This window comes from Apostichopus japonicus, chromosome 13 (genome assembly GCF_037975245.1).
Source record: "Apostichopus japonicus isolate 1M-3 chromosome 13, ASM3797524v1, whole genome shotgun sequence".
NCBI classification, from domain to species: Eukaryota; Metazoa; Echinodermata; class Holothuroidea; order Aspidochirotida; family Stichopodidae; genus Apostichopus; species Apostichopus japonicus.
This window is the reverse complement of record NC_092573.1, coordinates 26530985-26551878: the sequence shown is the minus strand read 5'-3', so window position 1 is coordinate 26551878 and position 20894 is coordinate 26530985. Positions and strand designations below refer to the sequence as shown.

At 38.3% G+C, this 20894-nt stretch overlaps 1 protein-coding gene across 7 annotated transcripts in view; it reads left to right on the top strand.

Moving 5' to 3' along the window:
* LOC139978341 (pregnancy zone protein-like) overlaps positions 1–20894 on the top strand; it is a 72284-nt gene that overhangs the window by 1096 nt on the left and 50294 nt on the right. For 3 of the 7 annotated variants that reach the window (XM_071988454.1, XM_071988455.1, XM_071988460.1), the window contains 6 exons: positions 6316–6520; positions 7051–7222; positions 9308–9360; positions 12687–12876; positions 15956–16040; positions 17499–17631. In XM_071988454.1, coding sequence (XP_071844555.1) covers positions 6316–6520; positions 7051–7222; positions 9308–9360; positions 12687–12876; positions 15956–16040; positions 17499–17631 — 838 coding nt within the window. The other 4 variants (XM_071988456.1, XM_071988458.1, XM_071988461.1 and 1 more) reach the window with 4 other exon arrangements.

The window sequence follows — 20894 nt, the reverse complement described above, 5'->3', positions numbered from 1 at the left end:
GGTGAAAATTTGAATGAAACTTACCTTTTGGTCGAAAAATATTGGAATACTAGAGTCTTTGGCAAGGATGCACAACCGGATCCGTTTTGTCGTACATGCAGTTTCAAGGTAACTTTGTGATTTGCACACTCAAATCAAAGTCGCATGTGCGACCACTGTCCTTCGAAGTCTGTGCCCCACACTGAACCCTCTGATGCCGCTTTTGACCAAGACTGGGGGGTACATGCCCCTTTAAAGTTCTTGTCCTCTCCAACTGTAGGAAATACGAAACAAATGTAATTTTTTTTTTGTAATATTTGAGAAGAGCAAAGAACTTGTTTGAATAGAACGGGATTCGAACCAGTGACATTACAAATTCTCTGCTCAAGTTCCAACTGAGGTATCCGATTCTTAGGAACCACTTGTTTGATCGGGGGGGGGGGGTGCCAGTCATAAGTCACAGTAGCTCTACTGGTAAATCCCTTACGTGTGTCCATTGAGGGGAGGGGGGGGGTTGACTATAGTCATTACTCTATAGACGGTGGCGGACTGTATGGCCACACGGGCATTTGGGCAATGCCTGGGGGGCTTGGGGGGGGGCCTGGTAAAAATAACCTCCCATTTTCACAGTAGTTAATAGCATACAGACGGGCTGTGTAAAAATATATTTTTAACTGTGGGAATCAGCTCATGAAATCACCATGTTAGTTAGTCTGTTAGTTCCTAACAAAAGAACGTGCTATTGGCAACCCGTCCGAGCTATTTTTTACGACAAGATATACAAGTACTGTGACCAATGCATTCTAACATATACATATCATTGGCAGAGAATACAGATTTTATTAATCTGCACCTCGTCCTCCAGAAAACGAAGTAAAAAAAGGTAAAATCTTATTAGATTATTTGGATATCACTCAGTAGCTAAGTCCTGAGAGATTATGTATGAATAAAAATGACCCACATACAGTAGCGAGTTTGTACAATGACACAAGAACATCTTGAGGCGTTCAAGTTGATGTCTGTGGAAAAAAAAAAAGAAGATCATAGCCAAATTTGATACTAAAAATATCATTGATGGTGTTGCTGCCAGAAGCAGCGAACTGCGTAGGCTCCTACTCCCGTAGACATGACATGTGCTCGTGTTATTGAACATATAGGCCTATATGTTTTAGTGGATTTTATTTAGCTTTTTTTTATTTTTTCAAGCATGTTGTCACAAAATGCTTGAAAAACTAATAAAATCCAGTCTAAAACATATCTTTTTGTGTATTTTTGTTAACTTTCTCAGTTTAATCAAGTGTTGCTTCTGGAAAATTATTTTGGGGTATTTTTTTAGACCCTTCCCAGGACGGCGATCACTATGTACGTGACATATCAATGAATAAAGGGCCGGTCAAGGTGAAAATGCCCGGGACGGTTTTAAGACCCAGTCCGCCACTTACTATAGACAATAGAATCGTCAAAGAAAGTTACTCGAAAGAATCTGTCAAAATTCACCATAAAAAACTAATAGAGGCACTCGATTCAGATTTTCTGATGACAAACAATGTGAAACTTATATTGAAGAGAAGGGTAATCCGGAGTTAGCTTAAAACTTCATTTCAATATCATGCCCTAACTTGAGATATGGTTTAATTGAATGTAACGTACCTTGTCTTCAATATCATGCCCGTAACTTTAGATATTGTTTAATTGAATATAACGACCTTGCCTTCAAACTTCATCTCAAGAGCATGCCCCTAACATGAGATATGGTTTAATTGAATGTATCGTATCTTGCCTTCAATATCATGCCCGTAACTTTAGATATTGTTTAATTGAATATAACGTATCTTGCCTTCAAACTTTATCTCAATAGCATGCCCCTAACTTGAGATATGGTTTAATTGAATGTATCGTACCTTGCCTTCAATATCATCCCCGTAACTTTAGATATGGTTTAATTGAATGTATCGTATCTTGCCTTCAAACTTTATCTACAATATGTTGGATCACAGTAGGGGGTCTCTGATGTCATCTGGTCAAATGCTCTTCAAAAGCTTTACTCAGGCTATTATTATCTTCATGTTGAATAATTATTGATACCTCATACATTTGAGATATTTGTTAAGGTGTCAAAGTTCTCTGTGCCTCGAATTTTATCAAAAATGTACCTTTTTAGTGGAATTGTCTACATCGACATGTGTCGAAGAGGAAGCGAGGAGATGAAAGCACTGTGTGAAACGAGACATTCAATGGTTTCAATTTGTGTAGTAAGTCAGTCGCCTATTACTTAAGATATCACACACACGTATTCCACAAAAGCACCGCTGTAAATTTAGGCTAGCAAGATTAATCTTGAAGCCGAATCCACAACTCTAGCATGTAAACAGAAGTGGTAGGGCTGCTAGGGAGCTGCTACTGCAGACATCATCACACAACCATCATCACTATCACTATCGCCACCATCATTGCTACCACAATCATCATCACCATCATCTTCAACACCATCATCATCACCACCATCACGATTTGATCGTCATTACGATCATCATCATCACGATCATCTTCATTACGATCATCATTATCATCACCATTATCACCATTACCACCATCTTCATCAATCATCATCAACACGATCATATCAGTTTATATCAGGCACCTACGGAAGCGTAGAAGGGACATGGTGATGAAAGAGAAACCAACTCGTCAAAATGACAAAATTCAGAAAAATGACTATTTTGCCGAGTTTAACAACTCGTCAAAACGACAAAATTATTAAATTTGCGCGAGATACAATAACTGATCAACATGACAAAAATCTAAAAAATGACGTTTTGCCGAGATACAACAAGTCGTCAAAATGACAAAATTTTGAAAATTGACGTTTTGCTGACATACAACAAGTCATCAAAAAGACAAAAGTTTGAAAATTGACGTTTTGCCGAGACGCAACAAGTTGTCAAAATGACAAAAATCTGAATCTTAACGTTTTGCCGAGATACAACAAGTCGTGAAACTGACAAAATTCTGAAAATTGACGTTTTGCCGAGATACAAAAACTTTTCAAAATAACAAAACTCTGAAAATGACGTTTTGCCGAGATACAACAAGTCGTCAAAATGACAAAAACCTGAAAATTGACGTTTTGTCGAGATAAAACAAGTCGTCAAAATGACAAAATTTTGAAAATTGACGTTTTGCCGAGATGCAACAAGTTGTCAAAATGACAAAAATCTGAATCTTAACGTTTTGCCGAGATACAACAAGTCGTGAAACTGACAAAATTCTGAAAATTGACGTTTTGCCGGGATACAAAAACTTTTCAAAATAACAAAACTCTGAAAGTTGACGTTTTGCCGAGATACAACAAGTCGTCAAAATGACAAAAACCTGAAAATTGACGTTTTGTCGAGATAAAACAAGTCGTCAAAATGTCAAAAATCTGAAAATTAATGTTTTACCGAGATACAACAACTCTAAACGTTTCTGTGAGTATGTGTAACTGTAAATGTAATGTAGTGAGCATACCCATTTGTTTGGCCGAATAAAAGAGAAGTTACTACTTTGTTAAATCTAGTTAATAAACATCAATTGCTGATGACGTATTAGAGTTCAAAAGAACGGTACTGTGTTCACCAACGGAATAATATTCTGTTATTGTTAAGTCTGCTGAAGTGGTCTCCCCGCCATCGTTAGTAACAGCCTTTAAAATTGCACAATTTAATCCACTTGCTAAAAAGGCAAGTGCTTGAAACATCTGGCTTAAAACAAGTTGTCAGTGGCAGTTTCCTGAATTAAAACACATCAGTTAATGTACAAACTTTTGAGTGCAACTTGATTATAATTGCTGTTAATCAGCACTGCACAGGGTTTATGTTGCTCGTTGTCTACAGAAATCGTTGATTCTTTGATTGACAATGGTTGACTGACTTAACATGTGGTGTATGTTTTGAATGTTAAAAAAAATCCAGTGCCTTACTTTTACGTACTTCTTTTGGTCAATACATCCAAAGTTGGTGAAATTTCGCCCTAAATTCACAAAGGGTTCGCATCAAAAGGATTAAATGTTCAAGTGCATTTGTGACAGGTATGAATTATGCCCCCTACAAACAGCGGCGTAACTATGAGTCTGGGGCCCCTGGGTCCAGGGAAGGAAGGGGCCCCCTGCTGCTGCGAAGAATCAACCGATGTGCGCACAGCGCACATCACGAGCGCGGAGCGCGAAGTCACAAAGGCGTGGGTCCAGGGCCCGCCTTAGGGCCCTGGAAGCTCTGGGGTTCTACAAGCTCTCTTGTGCAATCTAAGCCGTATATGGAACATTTCGTGGTGATTTTATCGACTGAGATTTTGGGGGAAATCTGCGTTCATAGACACATTTGGTCCGCCTTGTCTGTCATACTGGGAATATAAAAAAATGTGTTGCAAAGCTAGAATACATTAAGAGATTGAAAGGACAATAAGACCAAATGACCAATGTCCAATTAACATAAACATGTATATTTCCAACCGTGGCGTAACTCCTGTGGACAAATGGTGTCCAAGTTCCCGAGAACTTGGAAAAGCTACAGCTTGAATTTACTGAGGCATCGGCGATTTGGCCGATAGCTGAGGAAAGCATCAGCCAAAGGGGTTCAAAATATGCCAAATTTGTGTCATTTGGCCAGTTATCGGCCAATGTCATGTGGCAACCCTGACCGAGAGCGAATTCATTGAAATTAGAGGCGCTATTTCGCTATAATATGTACCAGCGTAGCCTATCAAGTTCCAGTGTGTACCTCAGGCTCTTGAGTCAGTCGTGCGAAAAGAATTAGGATCCGAGATTTGCAGGGGCATATGATTTATGACGAACGTAGTCACGCACAAAAAATATATCCATTGTCTCGTTTATAGTTTCTTTTCAAACGAAAACGTGCCGTTTCAAAAAAGAATGAAAAAAAAGGGTACCCCTCTTCTAAGTTCTGTACATCAGCGCGGCGGGGCCCCCTTTGGTCGGGGCCCCTGGGTTTGCCCCGTCCGAGCCCCAAAGGCGTTACCCCGCTGCCTACAAAGCAATACTAAAATAAATTGCCAGCTTTGAAATTGTGGTATTGTCACTGTTTTCCGGAATGTATTTATCCAGTTCATCAGTTAGCTGATTTCAATCCGTCAGTTAAATTACTGAAGGGCTGGGCAGGCTGCTGGTTGACCATACGTCAGCAATGCCATTTCTCAAGCAAAAGCTAAACATATTTTCATCTACTCTCCCCTCCAGGTAGGTTCATAATGTTTTCATTTGTTGTAAAATGATAAAGGCCTCCTCAGCGGTGATTCCTTAATTGTTTAATGCAGGCTAGCTGCCATGTTCGCAATGATTATAAAGTAAGTTTTTTTTGTAGTTACGGCTATCAAATGGGTTATGTTTACCATGGAGATCCTGTATACTGTGGCTGGACTGGTTGCACATCGAAGTATAATTATGTGCAGAGGCTGTACGTTATACACAGAGTAGATTAGCATCATTTTGACAGCTGCAGGCATGGTCTGTATTATTATGTGTGTTAGATAACAGTTGCTCTAGGTTTTATGCATATGTGTAATTTTACGTGGTGCATGTAGGGTAGCGTGGTAAGCAAATGAATAGGGTGAATCATACAAATTGTATAAGGAGCCTCACCTCAGCAAGGAGTGCTCATATAGTTGATCATTATGCTGTTAATTGAGTATAATATTGTTATGTACAGGTAAAGAAGTAAGGACACTCATTCACTTATTTGTCCAACTGTTAAGTAACAGACATGTCAATACCTACATTAATTACATAATCAGAGGCATAAGGTCTCTACTGTATATGTGAAGTGTAACAGTTAAAGCAGTCTCTATATAAGTTGGGCTCATTTAACTGCTTCAGGGTTCCAAACATTTTTATTCAGTTTAAAAGCTTTCAGGTTGAATAGGACAATACAGCAACGACATTTCTCAAACAAAAAGTATGCATCCATCTACTCTTTCCCCTCCAGGGGACAGCAAAACATTCTCTTTGCCTGATAGAAGGTATGATATAGGAACACATCCTTAATAACAATTTCAGTCCAAAGATATAGCCTACATTCGCAACTTAGGCAATAAGCAGGGAAATATGGAAGGATACATACGTACATGGACTGTGATAATATTGTCTGGAATTGTTTCCATGGAAACAGGTTTCTCTACTTCTTAGAACCATTGTCATGAATGGACAAGAGTATAACATAGGCCTACAGTAATGTCGACTGAGGTGTATTTGGATGACTGAAGATACCTAATTGCAACAACAAGGTGGCACTTCTAAGATATATCTGCAATTTGCAATGTTAGTCAAAATTTTCTTTTCCTCAGAGATTCTATTGCAGATAATGCTCTGAAAGGTTTTTACCTAATAACAGTTCCCAAAATCTTAGTGGCTGGATCTACAGAAGATGTTCTTGTGACTATTTTTGAACCATTGGAGCCGATCAATGTTTGGGTTTTGCTTTCTGTAAATGGAGAAACTATTGCAGAAGAATCATCAGTAGTTTCTGATGCAGCTACATACTCACTGGAGGTAGGTAGAAGGCTAAACAGTAGGGTGTATATAGTTTTTTTTTTCATGTGTCATAGCCAGAACGTAGTGGAGTATCTACAGTAGGCTTTGGAAATCATCAGGAGGTGGCATGCATTATTTATCTGATTACAGTCTTACAGAGGCCTCAACAATTGGCATGAATTCAGGAGTTATTTAGTTAGAGTTATGCTGAGGTAGGCCTATATAGAGGCTCATAAATTCTCACTGGAGATATGCGGAAGCCTATATACAGTAGTCTTATAGCATGTGATTGATTGTACTTACTTGAGAGAGAAGGCATATTTGTGGTGTATGGAGGCTTGATTTAATTGTATGGAGCTGGTAAAGAGAAAATATTCAGTGTATAAACAGCTAGTTGGTACTCCTTGAAGGGTAGCTTGTGGTAGGTGTGCTTACAGGAGGGACATAGAAAACATGTAGAAATATATTTGGGCTTCATCTAATGAGGGATTAATTCAAGAGAAACAATGACTAGTTTAAGTCATTTACTGCTTTCTGTTTATTTCCAGATACCAGAGATGGAAGATTGTTCTTCAATATTTGGTTCTCTGACTGTCCACCTTAAAGAGGAAACAGCCATAGCTTGGACTGTTAGGGAGGAAAGACGGCTAACTATCCGATGTGATAACAGAGACACGATTGTGCAGACAGACAAAGCCATTTACAAACCTGGACAAACAGGTACCAAGTTTATGCAACACAGTTTGAATTAGAATAACAAGTGTGGTCTGTAGTTAGTATAATACATTCACACTTTTAGCAAAGTGACACTGTATTACCATCATGAGGCATGCACTGGCATTCATGAGGTGAATTTCAAGGGGAAATTCAAAACTCAACCTTTAGCTTAAATACTGCAGATTTTTGTCTTGTATTTCAGTTATCTCTATCTCATATTAACCATGTTTGGGTTTGTGTCTGCTTTCACAGTAATACAAACATGCAGGCTACTGTTTTTCTTGCATTCAGAGTTTCTTTGGTGATTCTTGACCCAAAATTCAGATGCTGATGTCCAAGCAGCTACTGAGCAGCTATGCAAGTTATATGTGTGTATGTATAGATCCTCCTGCAAGCAGGAACTTGCGAAGAAGCCTCATTGGAGAAAAAGGCAGCAAAATATTAATTTTCACTTCCAAAAGTAATTTAGAAAACTTCATCCTGCCCTAGCTTGGTCCCTACACCCTAAGTCACTGTGAAAATGGTGGTGTTAATAAATATCCTGAAAATTTCACAGACCATGTGACCCTCACATATTTGGAAAAAAATCCATTAGAATATTTCAGTGATATGGGTAAAAAATTAATGAACAAACACCAAAAATTAACTCCATACTGTAGGCCCAGTTGGATTTTAGAACTAGAGGCTATACATATTTAGATTCAATTGACCAAAATGTGATTGTTTCTGTTTCTCGCATTTTTGATTATGTGTAAAGGTAAGTGTTTACACAAATCCTTACACTTATTCAGTTGCTTCCAATTTCTTTTACATTTAACAGAAAACATACTCACATGACAGACTGTATCTGATCTCATTGAAATGTTTTTCTGACAGGATGCATCCTAAATGTGACAGCTATTCAAGGCCATTTCAGTCATCTCCAAGTGAGAAATTCCTTTAACCTGAGTTGTCAAAAATTGGAATGTTCAGTAGTTTCTCATTAATCTCCCATTACAGTTTTGGAACAAAATTTGGGGATATTGTTGAAAAGGTTCAAAAGTGCAAAATAACATTGAAAATAACTTCAAAGTTTTTGTCAAAATAGTTAACATTTAACTCCTGTCCTTTGATGGTACAATTCATTATGAGCATTCTTCACTAATTGAGGAATTTTAAAGTGACATTTGTATAGCCCTATACCAATGATTAAAAACATATCCGCAATTGTACACTTGCTATTTTGCTGGTTTGTTCTTTTGTTTAAAACACAATATAAGAACAAATTTTGTTAGCCATTTGCATGGTTGGAGATAACTGTAACTTTCGTCATGCTGTCTATATGTAAATTACCCCAGCCACTGGTGCATCAAAGTAAAGAGTATTGGATTGCTGTGCAGGATATTCCAGTGCAATCCAACCTACCTAATAAACATCAAGAGTGTATGTCTAATGCATGTTTTAGCATTTGGCATTATGGTATGGAGTGTTAGCTCATGTGGTTAACGCCGGTGCCTAATCATAAGGTCCCCGGTTCGAGTCACTCCTAGATTAATGTATGTCGTACAGTTACAGAGTTGTTGACAATTAACAATTCCTAATCATGGACGTTAAATATGAATGTGAGAGACTGACTTCGGTCAGCTTGCGGCTTTGATAAGCCAATGAGGCTTCTTGGCGAGTTCCTGCTTGCAGGAGGATCTAATATACATACATACATACATACACCCATACATACACCCATACACACATACATACATACATACATACATACACACATACATACATACATACATACACATGTACATACATACATACACGCATACATACATACATACATACATACATACATACATACATACATACATACATACATACATACATACATACATACATACATACATACACGCATACACGCACACATACACACATACACACACACACACATACACACATACAAGCACCCATACACGCACCCATACACGCATATGGGAGAATGCAACATGCATGAACTGAATTCTTCCCTGCTCAGTTATTACAATTGTATTACAATGTGTGGTCCAGACATCATTATTTTGATATAAAATTAAATATATTTTTCATTCACAGTATTTTTCCGCATCCTGAGCCTAGACCCAAACTTTCTGCCAGATCTGCGACCAGTAAGTAATTTTATACTGTGAGGTTTGCTCAGGTGTCATAATAAAGATAAAAAGCTCTTGGGAAGAATGGTCATTTAAACATTTAAAAAGTTTTCATTTGATCTGATCCTTATTACTGCCTTCCCCAGCTACATTTCAAGGGACCATTTTGACATTTTCTTTGTTGGATAATAAATAGGAAGTCATTAATGACAAAAATTAATCCAGACAATGCTGTGAATGTAGAGCTAGTTGAATATCTGTATGATAATTGCCAAATCTAGATATCGCATAATTTTACAATTAATTATTAAGTGTTAGATAGAAGGGTAAATTTAAAGTTATAATACAACTTTAATATTACACTACAAATTTGAACTTACAGATATACTGTACAATTTTAAGAATAGCCCTCACTTTGATTTGAATTACTTAAATAAAGGAATCATTTTGAAATGATATTGAATTTTGTAATGAGGTACAGGGATATCAAAGAAAATATATTTATAAACAAAAAAGTTGATTCAAAACTAGGTCACACATCAAAGTGATGAAAGCTGTTTGTTCCATTGCAATAGTGATACTGAAATTGCATGAATATCACAGTTTGAAACTTTAGTTTGTTTCAGTGGCAAAGGATACCTCTTGTAAATTTAGAATTCTGTTAGAAGAAATTTCTCTGGAAAATTTGGCATTAATGACTGATTTTTTCAGTTCGGAAGGAAACACATCAACCTCGCAATATCCAACCAAGCAATGATTTCTTTTGCCATAATACATAGAGACTACTAACTCATATCTTCATTGTATGAATGTACAAGTATCTTTTATTCACTGTATATATCATTCACAATTTGTATGCCAACTGTCTGCCCTCCCCAAAGAAAACAGAAGTGCAGTGGGCACTATGGTTCCTTGCTTCAGTGGAATATTTAAGTATTTTATGGCATCACTCAATATCATAATATTTACGCCCACATGTACCAGCTATTAACCAACAACTGTATTGCAAGTTTGGATACAATCTGATGTAAGGTTGTGGGTAAAGTTACTGCAATTCAAATTTTTTGGCACCATCTAAGAAATTGAGCCCAATAAAAATGGTGTGCCTAAATGATCCCAAAAATATTGGCCCAAACAAAGTGAGTGACTCAAACATTTATTTGCCCCCAAAAATTGAACCACTAAAAATGTGGGCCCAAACTGTTCCAAAAATATTGGGCCCCACAAATTTGGTCTCAAAGACTATATCCCGAAATGTATTTGAGGTGGAAATAAAATTTGGGCCCAACCGGCCCAAAAATGGGCCCTGGATTTTATTTTGCCCAGATGGTCCCAAAAAATAAGCCTACATGTCACAGCTATTAACCAACAACTGTATACCAAGTTTGGTCACGTTCCCACTTAAAGTTGCAGAGTTTTTGCAATGTAAAAAGTGTTATGTTTGACCCCATTACCTAAACAATAGGCCCCACTTTTTCATAATGATGCATATACACAGGGAGTATTGCAAATTCCCATTGTTGATGAGTTATAGAGGACCCAAGAAAGTGTCACAGATGTGCCCACATACACATGGGCGGCGATCATGGGGGGGACGGGGGGACATGTCCCCCCCAATATTTTAGGTGGGGGATATAGTATCTAATATCCCCCCCAATATTTGGTGGCATAGTTCTTTTTTTAAGCATATGTTTTGTATTTTTTATGATATCGCTAGTAATTTCAAAATAGAAAATGCTTACATGCAACTTACAAGGCCTGGGAAGTGCCATTTCCAGCGATCTGGGAGGCATTTTCGGCCAAAATTTTCTTTTGCGCTTCGCGCCAACTTATGGTGGCGCTACGCTTAGAAAGTCTGGGTACAAGCTTTGCCCCTCCCTTGGCAAATTCCTCGCAAGGCCCCTGTCTAACCGTGTCACAATTTGTTACTATATATGACCGAAAGTAGTTTTTACTTTTTTTTCGAAATGAATAGCTAGACGGACCGCATCCGTAATGAAATTTGGTTTGCATCTTGTGTATGAGTGTAAGTAGTAAGTACGTACAATCATATATATGATCCACATCGATATGGGTTCACTTGGTTTCCATTTGGCCTCTTTCCTACAAGATTTCTAACCGCAGGTGCGTAGCCAAGGGAGGGTGGGGGTGAAGGGTGGAGACCGCCCTCCTCCTCGAGCATATTTTTTTGGTATTTTCTATGATATCGAAGTTTTATAGTAGCCATTATAAGAGGTTTTAATATTTGTACACCAATAATTTAACTGTGTCTGAATTTTCGAAAATTCCTTGACCAACATTCTTCATCATACTTCCCTCTACTCGTGCAATTTTGGGGTTGAGGGGGGTTTTTCTATATTGGTTGTCCATAGATGAAATATTTTGTGCAACATTATGGGCTTGTTTTGAAGTGAATTTATTATTCAAATTCTGAACAAATAATGGGCTTAAAACCTTGAAAAGTGGGGCTGACGGGTATTGTGGGGCGTTACGTAGAATTACCTACAAAAGTAATGATCCACAGGAGATGCAATGAGATGCGATGAGGTCGAACATGATGTGTGACTGGTGACAATCTTGAAAAAAGGTTATGAATGAAAAAAAAAAAACTATTGGGAAAAACTTGGTTCTCAGGCAAAAGTGTACATCTGGTTGGTCATTTTCAAGCCCGAGAAGTGCCATTTCCGGTGATCTGGGGGGCTATCAAAACCAGAAATTTTCTTGTACGCTGCGCGCCAACCAATGGTGGCGCTCCGCTTAGATAGTAATTCGCCTGCATCCAAGCAAATGTCCCCCCCAATATTTGAAACAGATCGCCGCCCCTGCACATACACACATGACAACCTGACTGAATAGGTTCCTTTGCTTCCAGCAAGAAACCAAACCAATCAAGCAGTTGTATAAACCATTGCCTGAGTTACTAGCATGTTGGTGGAGGGGGTCAAGAGGTTATGCCATTTACTTTACTGTACCTTACACATTTTGCTCCCATTACTGTTGACTAATGTCTGCCTTTGACCTGCTATTGAGCCTTCAGCCATCTTGATCATCCCCAAGCCTTTTTTACTCAGGGATCTTTCCTTGCTATACATGTATGTGTGGTTGTGGAACCTTAACTAGGTTATCAAATTTCATCTGAAAATCAATTTAATTGAAGTTTGAGTAATTAGAATGTGCAGGATTCTACAAAGGACTTCCTTGACTTCATACAGTTCATTGTTATTATATTCATCAATTTCTGGTAGAATATTCATTCCATCCAAGATACGTTGCAACCAAACCAGAGAAAAGACTATTGAATATTTTGTAAACAAATGTGTTACCAACTTTGCTTCTATGTTCAGGTAGAATCAATTTGGATACAGGCGCCAAACGATGTACGAGTCGCTCAGTGGGATAACGAAGCCCGCCAGGACACTGGACTGATTGATTTAAGCTTTCCCATGACATCCGATCCTGTGTTGGGAAAATGGAAGATAAATGTTCTCTTCAGAGGAGTGGTGACTATACAAGAATTTGTTGTGGAGGAATACGGTAAGTTGGTTAAAATTCTGTCTGTGTATATAACTATGTGTGAGCTACAAATATGGACTGTTACTGAAGGAAAGTGGTATACATGGTGATAAATTCTCCATGTCTCTATGTATGGGAGCTTTGTGATTTGCGTGATGGATTTGAACCAATTATAAATGACCAAAGATCTGTGGATATCAATTATAGTTTGTTATCATGATGAAATTTCTATTCACATTTACGTGTGAAACCTGTCTGATCCTGCATTATGTATTTTAATGTGAGACCTTTACTATATAGTCTCTGTTAGCAGGCCTGACTTAATATATGTTTCAAGTTAGCATAGACTTGAGTCCAGTTTCTCTGCATATGGTTGTCGTCATGTAGTTAGATATGTTAACCTGCTCCAGTAACTGCCTACAAGTCTGTTTCTACAGGATGTGTTTCATATTGAGCCTTCTTCTTTTGTATCCTTCTTTATGTCTAGTCATGCAAGATGTCTTTCATGCCTGGTACCTCTTCTAGTCTTTTATTGCATGTTTAGGCCTATGTGCTAGCCCATATTTAATATCAATTGTTGTAACTGTTTATTAACTAAGTATACTGGACTGTGAGATTTGTACTTTGTATACAACATACTTTGTTTTGCTGTAGCTGTAATATTATAGTTCAGGCGCGTATCCAGGATTTTCAAACCCGGGGGGCGCGAATTACTATCTAAGCGGAGCGCCACCATCGGTTGGGGCGCAGCGTACAAGAAAATTTCTTGTTTTGAAACCCCCCAGATCACCGGACACGGCACTTCTCGGGCTTGAAATGACCAACCAGATGTACACTTTTTGCCTGAGAACCAAGTATTTCCTAATAGTTTTTTGTTCCATCCATAACCTTTTTGAAGATTGTCAACCCGGCACACATCATGTTCGACCTGATCGCATCTCCTGTGGGTCTTTGCTTTTGTAGGTGATTCTATTTCCCGGCCCACAATACCCGTCAGCCCCACTTTTCAAGGTTTTAAGCCCCATATTTGTTCAGAATTTGAAAATTCACATTTCTCGTGAATAAACTCACTTCAAAACATACCCATAATCTTGTACAAAATTTCATCTATGGACAACCAATATAGAAAAAACTTCCTTCAACCCCTAACAGACCGGTCAAAATTGCACGAGTAGAGGGAAGTGTGATGTAGAATGTTGGTCAGAAATTTTCGAAAATTCAGACACAGTTAATTTATTGGTATACAAATATTAAAACCTGTTATAACGGCTATTATAAAACTTGGTTGAAGGAAATGAAAAAAATAGCAGATATTTCCGAAACCGAACACTACACACATAGGCGTAGGAGGCGAGGCGGCAGTGGCGGAGCTAGGGGTATTGGTCAGGAGTGGCGAGAATGGTCAGAAGGAGCGCTTTCGACACTATCTAAGCGGAGCGCCACCACCGGTTGGCGCGTAGCGTACAAAAAATTTTTGAGTAAAGATACTCCCTAGATCGCCAGAAATGACCCTTTCCGGGCCTGGCTAATTTGCAGATAAACGAAGAATAAGGTGTCATCGCCAAATTACACCAACAAAATGTGACAAATGTCAATAAGTAGATGAGAGCGCAATAAAAAAGTCAATAATCTAGAATAAGTAAAAAGTGGTAAAGAGCTGAAAAAGGCGCCAGCAGTCCATTTGAGTCCGTCAGGGGGGCATCCGCCCCCTGACCATATGGACGCTCTGCCACTGCGCGGCGGGGGTGCAGGCCCTAATTCGCCATTACAAATGTAAAGAGAGTTTTGACATAATTGGACCTCCATGCTTTTGATACATCTACATGAGACATGTCGTTGTTTACATTAGCATCCCGCGGTACACTGCGCAATTTGAACGGACCGTACTGTACATGATGGCATGCGATGTAATAACCGATGCTTGCTTATATGATAATGACATGAACACTTTGAACGCGCGCACGAAAAATTTTGTTTATTTTTTCAGGCAAGTCGGACAGTTTTGAGGCTTTTCATCCTGGAACGCCATTTTCATGCTCACTGATATGATGTTATATCTGCTGTTTGCGTTACAAATTCGAACAGGCGCGCAGCGAGGAATTTGCCAAGGGAGGGCGAAGCCTGTAGGCAAATTATCTAAGCGTAGCGCCACCATAGGTTGGCGCGAAGCGTACAAGAAAATTTTGGCCGAAAATGTCTCCCAGATCGCTGGAAATGACACTTCCCATGCCTTGTAAGTTGCCTCTAAGCACTTTCTATTTTGAAATTACTTAGCGATATCATTTAAAAAATTGCTGAATGGGGGGGGGGGCGGGCGGTCGCCCCCATCCCAAAATGCGTCATGTTCCCCGACGACACGGTCGAGTTCGAGACCAGCCACAGCTGGTTTCATAGCACAATTCTACACACGCGTTATGATAGACCATATATAGTATATATATAGATCATTAGTGAGAGAGGAAAATGGAAACGTCAAAAAATGGAGTTCTCGGTGTAAGGGGTAGGGTGAGTCACACTTTTACGAAATCATTGATCCGTCACTGGCTACCCTTCAGCGCTGTAATGATGTCACTGTTCTTCTTTCTCTTTCCGGTGTCTTCGCGTTTTGCTTTTACTCCCTCTTTTTCTCCTTTTTCTCTCTTTCTTCTTTTTCTTTTCCCTTCCTTCCTCTCCTCCTCCTCTTTTTTCCCCTCTTTTTTTCCTTTTTCCTTCTCTTTTTTTCTCTTCTCTTTTTCTTACCCGGGGGGCGTGCGCCCCCAACGCCCCCCCCCTGGATACGCACCTGTAGTTACATTAGTGTACTTGATGAGACAATCTCCTTTAAATTATTTTAGTTGCAAAACTGTCATTATTACGTCAAAACTTTTGTTGTCATTTTATATGCCACTTCATATTTGTCACCATTGTCAGATGAACAGCTACAGTATTCTGAGCTGACTTCCAGCCATTTGAAGCAATTAATATACAGATGCAATGCTAGTATGGAGTGTTTATTGTTTTATACCTAACATTTTTATGGTGTTGATTATTGCGCAGTTTTTCAGAGGATGTTTGCAAGCTCTGTTGTTGTGATAACATGCAGTTTATTATTTTCTTTTAGTTCTCCCAAGATTTGATGTCATAATCTCTGTTCAGTCATATGTACTTATCACAGATGAAATACTACCAGTCACTGTTTGTGGCATGTAAGTTTTAATATCTTGTTGTTTTTTATGAAATTTTGTTTACTTTTAAGACACCTTACGAAACAAAAATTATTTACAGAATGCTGAAGTAGTAATATTCTTTATTCATTGCATATCAATGACTTTCTCTCTAAATGTACTCCATTAATGTGACCTTTACAGTTTAATTAGTAAATTCTGTGGCTCTGCATTTGTGGTTGTTTCAGCTGTAATATGTTCTTCTATCTGAGATAAACTGAATTAAAAGAGTAACACAAAAGTGTTGTATAGAGATTTTTGAAGGAGACAAAGATGGTTACTCGATCATGATTCAATGTTATTCATACATAAACTTTGTAAACATAACCCGGTCCTATAAGTAGAAAATTGATCTATGCTTGGCATAAGTGGACCTATGCCAGAGCTAGGCACAGAAAGTGTCCTTCCACATTATGAGCAATTATACATATTATGATTCACAAAATAATCCTACTTGATTCAGTATGTAAGGATGCCCTAAAGAAATTCACATTAGTAAATATGAAAAGAAATATACTTGGAATGAACCTAATGTCAATCTGTTAGGTTTGATAGTTGTGTGTAACACAGCTTGTATGCATCATGTATGGGGCCTTACATACAATGCAGTGTATGTGTACAGTAAGTCTCTTTACCTTATGCATAGGATTTCTGGGTCTTTTTCCTACAAAACAGTCAATTGGTAAGATTGGGTCCACTTGAACAACTTGGCAGATGAAATATTGATTTTATATCAGTGGAAAGTACAAAATATGCCCTTTGAAATGCTGTTTGAACCAAACAGGTCTCTGCAATTTTCTGGGAATTTTAATACAAAGAAGGAAGACTTTTCAAGCTGCATTTCTTTGGAGTATTAATGGGGTGTTTGGACTGGATCTTTCTTGAGTTTGCTTCATTTATCCCCATGTCCTGTTAGGTTAGGAAGTTTTATCAAAAGAAAGTTTGAATATTTTAGAGGAATCAATTTTGTCTTTCAAATATTGCTTGAAACACCAAAATTGGCAGTATTAGGCTCTAATATCATAACTGTGGTAACTGCATATTTTGTAAGATGACAAAGTTCTAAGCAGCTCACAAGGAACTAACCCTAAAGAGTTGATAAACTCTACTCTCATTTTATGCAGTATTAATGATATCAGTCCTGTCATCTGTTGTTTAATTATTTGTATAGCTCTTTGAATTAAAGACTGTGTGAGTGATGTCATTATATACTGTAGCCAAGGTATATTTTATAATTTATAAATTCCTGTAAGTTATGGGTATATGTGTGGTTAATGAAGTAGTTTGTCCTTGAATGTTATGATGTGGATGTAATGAGAGAATGCTGGGTGCCTAATTCTGACTGGTTGAGCAATGGATACAAATGTAAACATATAACCTGCCAAGCTTGTCATCAGTTATAGCTGCTGCTTTATGATGCTTATGAATTTGTCTTTGTAGATACTCATATGGCAAGCCAGTGCAAGGTGAAGTCTCCATTTCTGTTGGAAAGAGAGCACAAACCAGATTTGTCTTTGCTACTGAACCACCTGCTATCAATGATGTCGATGATGGTGATGTTATCACAGCTAAGGTTGGTTATTGACTTATTGAAGCATGTACTATCTAGTTGGCCATGCTGGGTTAATGTGTTAAGGGTCAGGGTATGGTTATTGACTTATTGAAGCATGTACTATCTAGTTGGCCATGCTGGGTTAATGTGTTAAGGGTCAGGGTATGGTTATTGACTTATTGAAGCATGTACTATCTAGTTGGCCATGCTGGGTTAATGTGTTAAGGGTCAGGGTATGGTTATTGACTTATTGAAGCATGTACTATCTAGTTGGCCATGCTGGGTTAATATGTTAAGGGTCAGGGCATGGTTATTGACTTATTGAAGCATGTACTATCTAGTTGGCCATGCTGGGTTAATATGTTAAGGGTCAGGGTATGGTTATTGACTTATTGAAGCATGTACTATCTAGTTGGCCATGCTGGGTTAATATGTTAAGGGTCAGGGTATGGTTATTGACTTATTGAAGCATGTACTATCTAGTTGGCCATGCTGGGTTAATATGTTAAGGGTCAGGGTATGGTTATTGACTTATTGAAGCATGTACTATCTAGTTGGCCATGCTGGGTTAATATGTTAAGGGTCAGGGTATGGTTATTGACTTATTGAAGCATGTACTATCTAGTTGGCCATGCTGGGTTAATATGTTAAGGGTCAGGGTATGGTTATTGACTTATTGAAGCATGTACTATCAAGTTGGCCATGCTGGGTTAATGTGTTAAGGGTCAGGGTATGGTTATTGACTTATTGAAGCAGTACTATCTAGTTGGCCATGCTGGGTTAATGTGTTAAGGGTCAGGGTATGGTTATTGACTTATTGAAGCAGTACTATCTAGTTGGCCATGCTGGGTTAATGTGTTAAGGGTCAGGGTATGGTTATTGACTTATTGAAGCATGTACTATCAAGTTGGCCATGCTGGGTTAATGTGTTAAGGGTCAGGGTATGGTTATTGACTTATTGAAGCATGTACTATCAAGTTGGCCATGCTGGGTTAATGTGTTAAGGGTCAGGGTATGGTTATTGACTTATTGAAGCATGTACTATCTAGTTGGCCATGCTGGGTTAATATGTTAAGGGTCAGGGTATGGTTATTGACTTATTGAAGCATGTACTATCTAGTTGGCCATGCTGGGTTAATATGTTAAGGGTCAGGGCATGGTTATTGACTTATTGAAGCATGTACTATCTAGTTGGCCATGCTGGGTTAATATGTTAAGGGTCAGGGCATGGTTATTGACTTATTGAAGCATGTACTATCTAGTTGGCCATGCTGGGTTAATATGTTAAGGGTCAGGGTATGGTTATTGACTTATTGAAGCATGTACTATCTAGTTGGCCATGCTGGGTTAATATGTTAAGGGTCAGGGTATGGTTATTGACTTATTGAAGCATGTACTATCTAGTTGGCCATGCTGGGTTAATATGTTAAGGGTCAGGGTATGGTTATTGACTTATTGAAGCATGTACTATCTAGTTGGCCATGCTGGGTTAATATGTTAAGGGTCAGGGTATGGTTATTGACTTATTGAAGCATGTACTATCTAGTTGGCCATGCTGGGTTAATATGTTAAGGGTCAGGGTATGGTTATTGACTTATTGAAGCATGTACTATCAAGTTGGCCATGCTGGGTTAATGTGTTAAGGGTCAGGGTATGGTTATTGACTTATTGAAGCAGTACTATCTAGTTGGCCATGCTGGGTTAATGTGTTAAGGGTCAGGGTATGGTTATTGACTTATTGAAGCAGTACTATCTAGTTGGCCATGCTGGGTTAATGTGTTAAGGGTCAGGGTAAAGGGAGAACCTGTCACCTGTGTATCCCTTATTGTGATCCCTTCCTGTGATGACTTGTGCTTGTTTCATCCATTCATCATAAAAGTAGACAGTGTACCCTGTTTGGTTTCTTGAAAGGGAAAAATATGGAGTCAGTCATACAGACACAGATCGCAAAGTCAGTAACTACTATTACTGTTTAATTAACGTTGCATGCTAAGTTCTTAATACCGCCCTCAGAACCTATATAATATGATCATAATGCTTAACTACAAAAGAAAACAAAAAACACATTGTCAAATACATGACAGAAAATGAATACACAGTGCAAATACCATGTACTAATGAAAAGCATTGGGATGTAGTGATATCACCCAGCTGATTGTGTTGTCCCTGTACAATTGCTAAGATAGTAAAGTTTACAGGGTTAGCTTTATGTTTTGAAGTCACTTAGCTGATTATTCTGTATTCTGCACAGACCAAGACATACTTGATTGTTGCATTAGGTTGTTAAACTTTTTTATGCTTTACAGTTCCATTTAGTGATACATTATTTGACATTGTTACCATTGGAAGATAGAATGACTACATATTTATCAACAAGTATGGACTGACTAAACAATATTTTAACTGTGTAGTTTGATTTGTTGCCAAAGGCATAAGGTATCATGCAGCTATGAGATTGTGATGGCGTGTGTGTGTGATGCCATGGCTCCTAAACATAATAACTCACCAAGCATATATATTGCATGATGTTCAAACTAGTATGTGTATACCCCTTAGTAAGTTCTTGGCTGCTTCTGTTATTGAACGAGGCCAAATGTCGTTTGAAATCACATGTGGCCAGAATATGAAGACCTTGTAAACAAGATTACTCAACATTTGTAGAATTGAGAATATCATACTTGGGTGGTACGTGCCCTGTACTAAGTACTACTCTTAATGAGTACTAGCAGTTTGTTAGAGGTCAAAGGTAATTTGAGGTCAGCAGCAGGCATAATCTGAGAACCTCTGCTTGTAAAGAAGCTATTTTAATAATCCTATCTTTGATGTATCTCATACTTGGTATGGAATTGTGCTGCTTTGTAGGTTCTCAGCTGCTATCATCATTTGGAAGGTCATTTGAGGTCCATAGATGTCAAAGTCTAAAATTCTGTTACACCTTGGTCATAACTCCAAAAGTAAAATTTGGATGAGCTTCATAAGTTGTATGTTCATCTGCCTTTATGAGTGCAAGAACTCTAGTGTTCTCTTAAGATATTAATGGTCAAGTGAGGTCAATAGTCTTTAAACATAAATAAGATCAACTTCAAAAGTAAAGCTGCTGAATCTAAATCTGAAAACCTTGTAAATGTGATAACTCCAAATGCTATGCTTGGGTGAACCTGATACTTGATATGGCGGTGCCCCAAAGTGAGTTCTCCTTTCCTGTAACTTTCTTTTGTTGAATGCAGTCAGTCAGAAGATGAAATTTGTTTCAGAGAGTTGATACTACTTTTGTGTGACCTAAA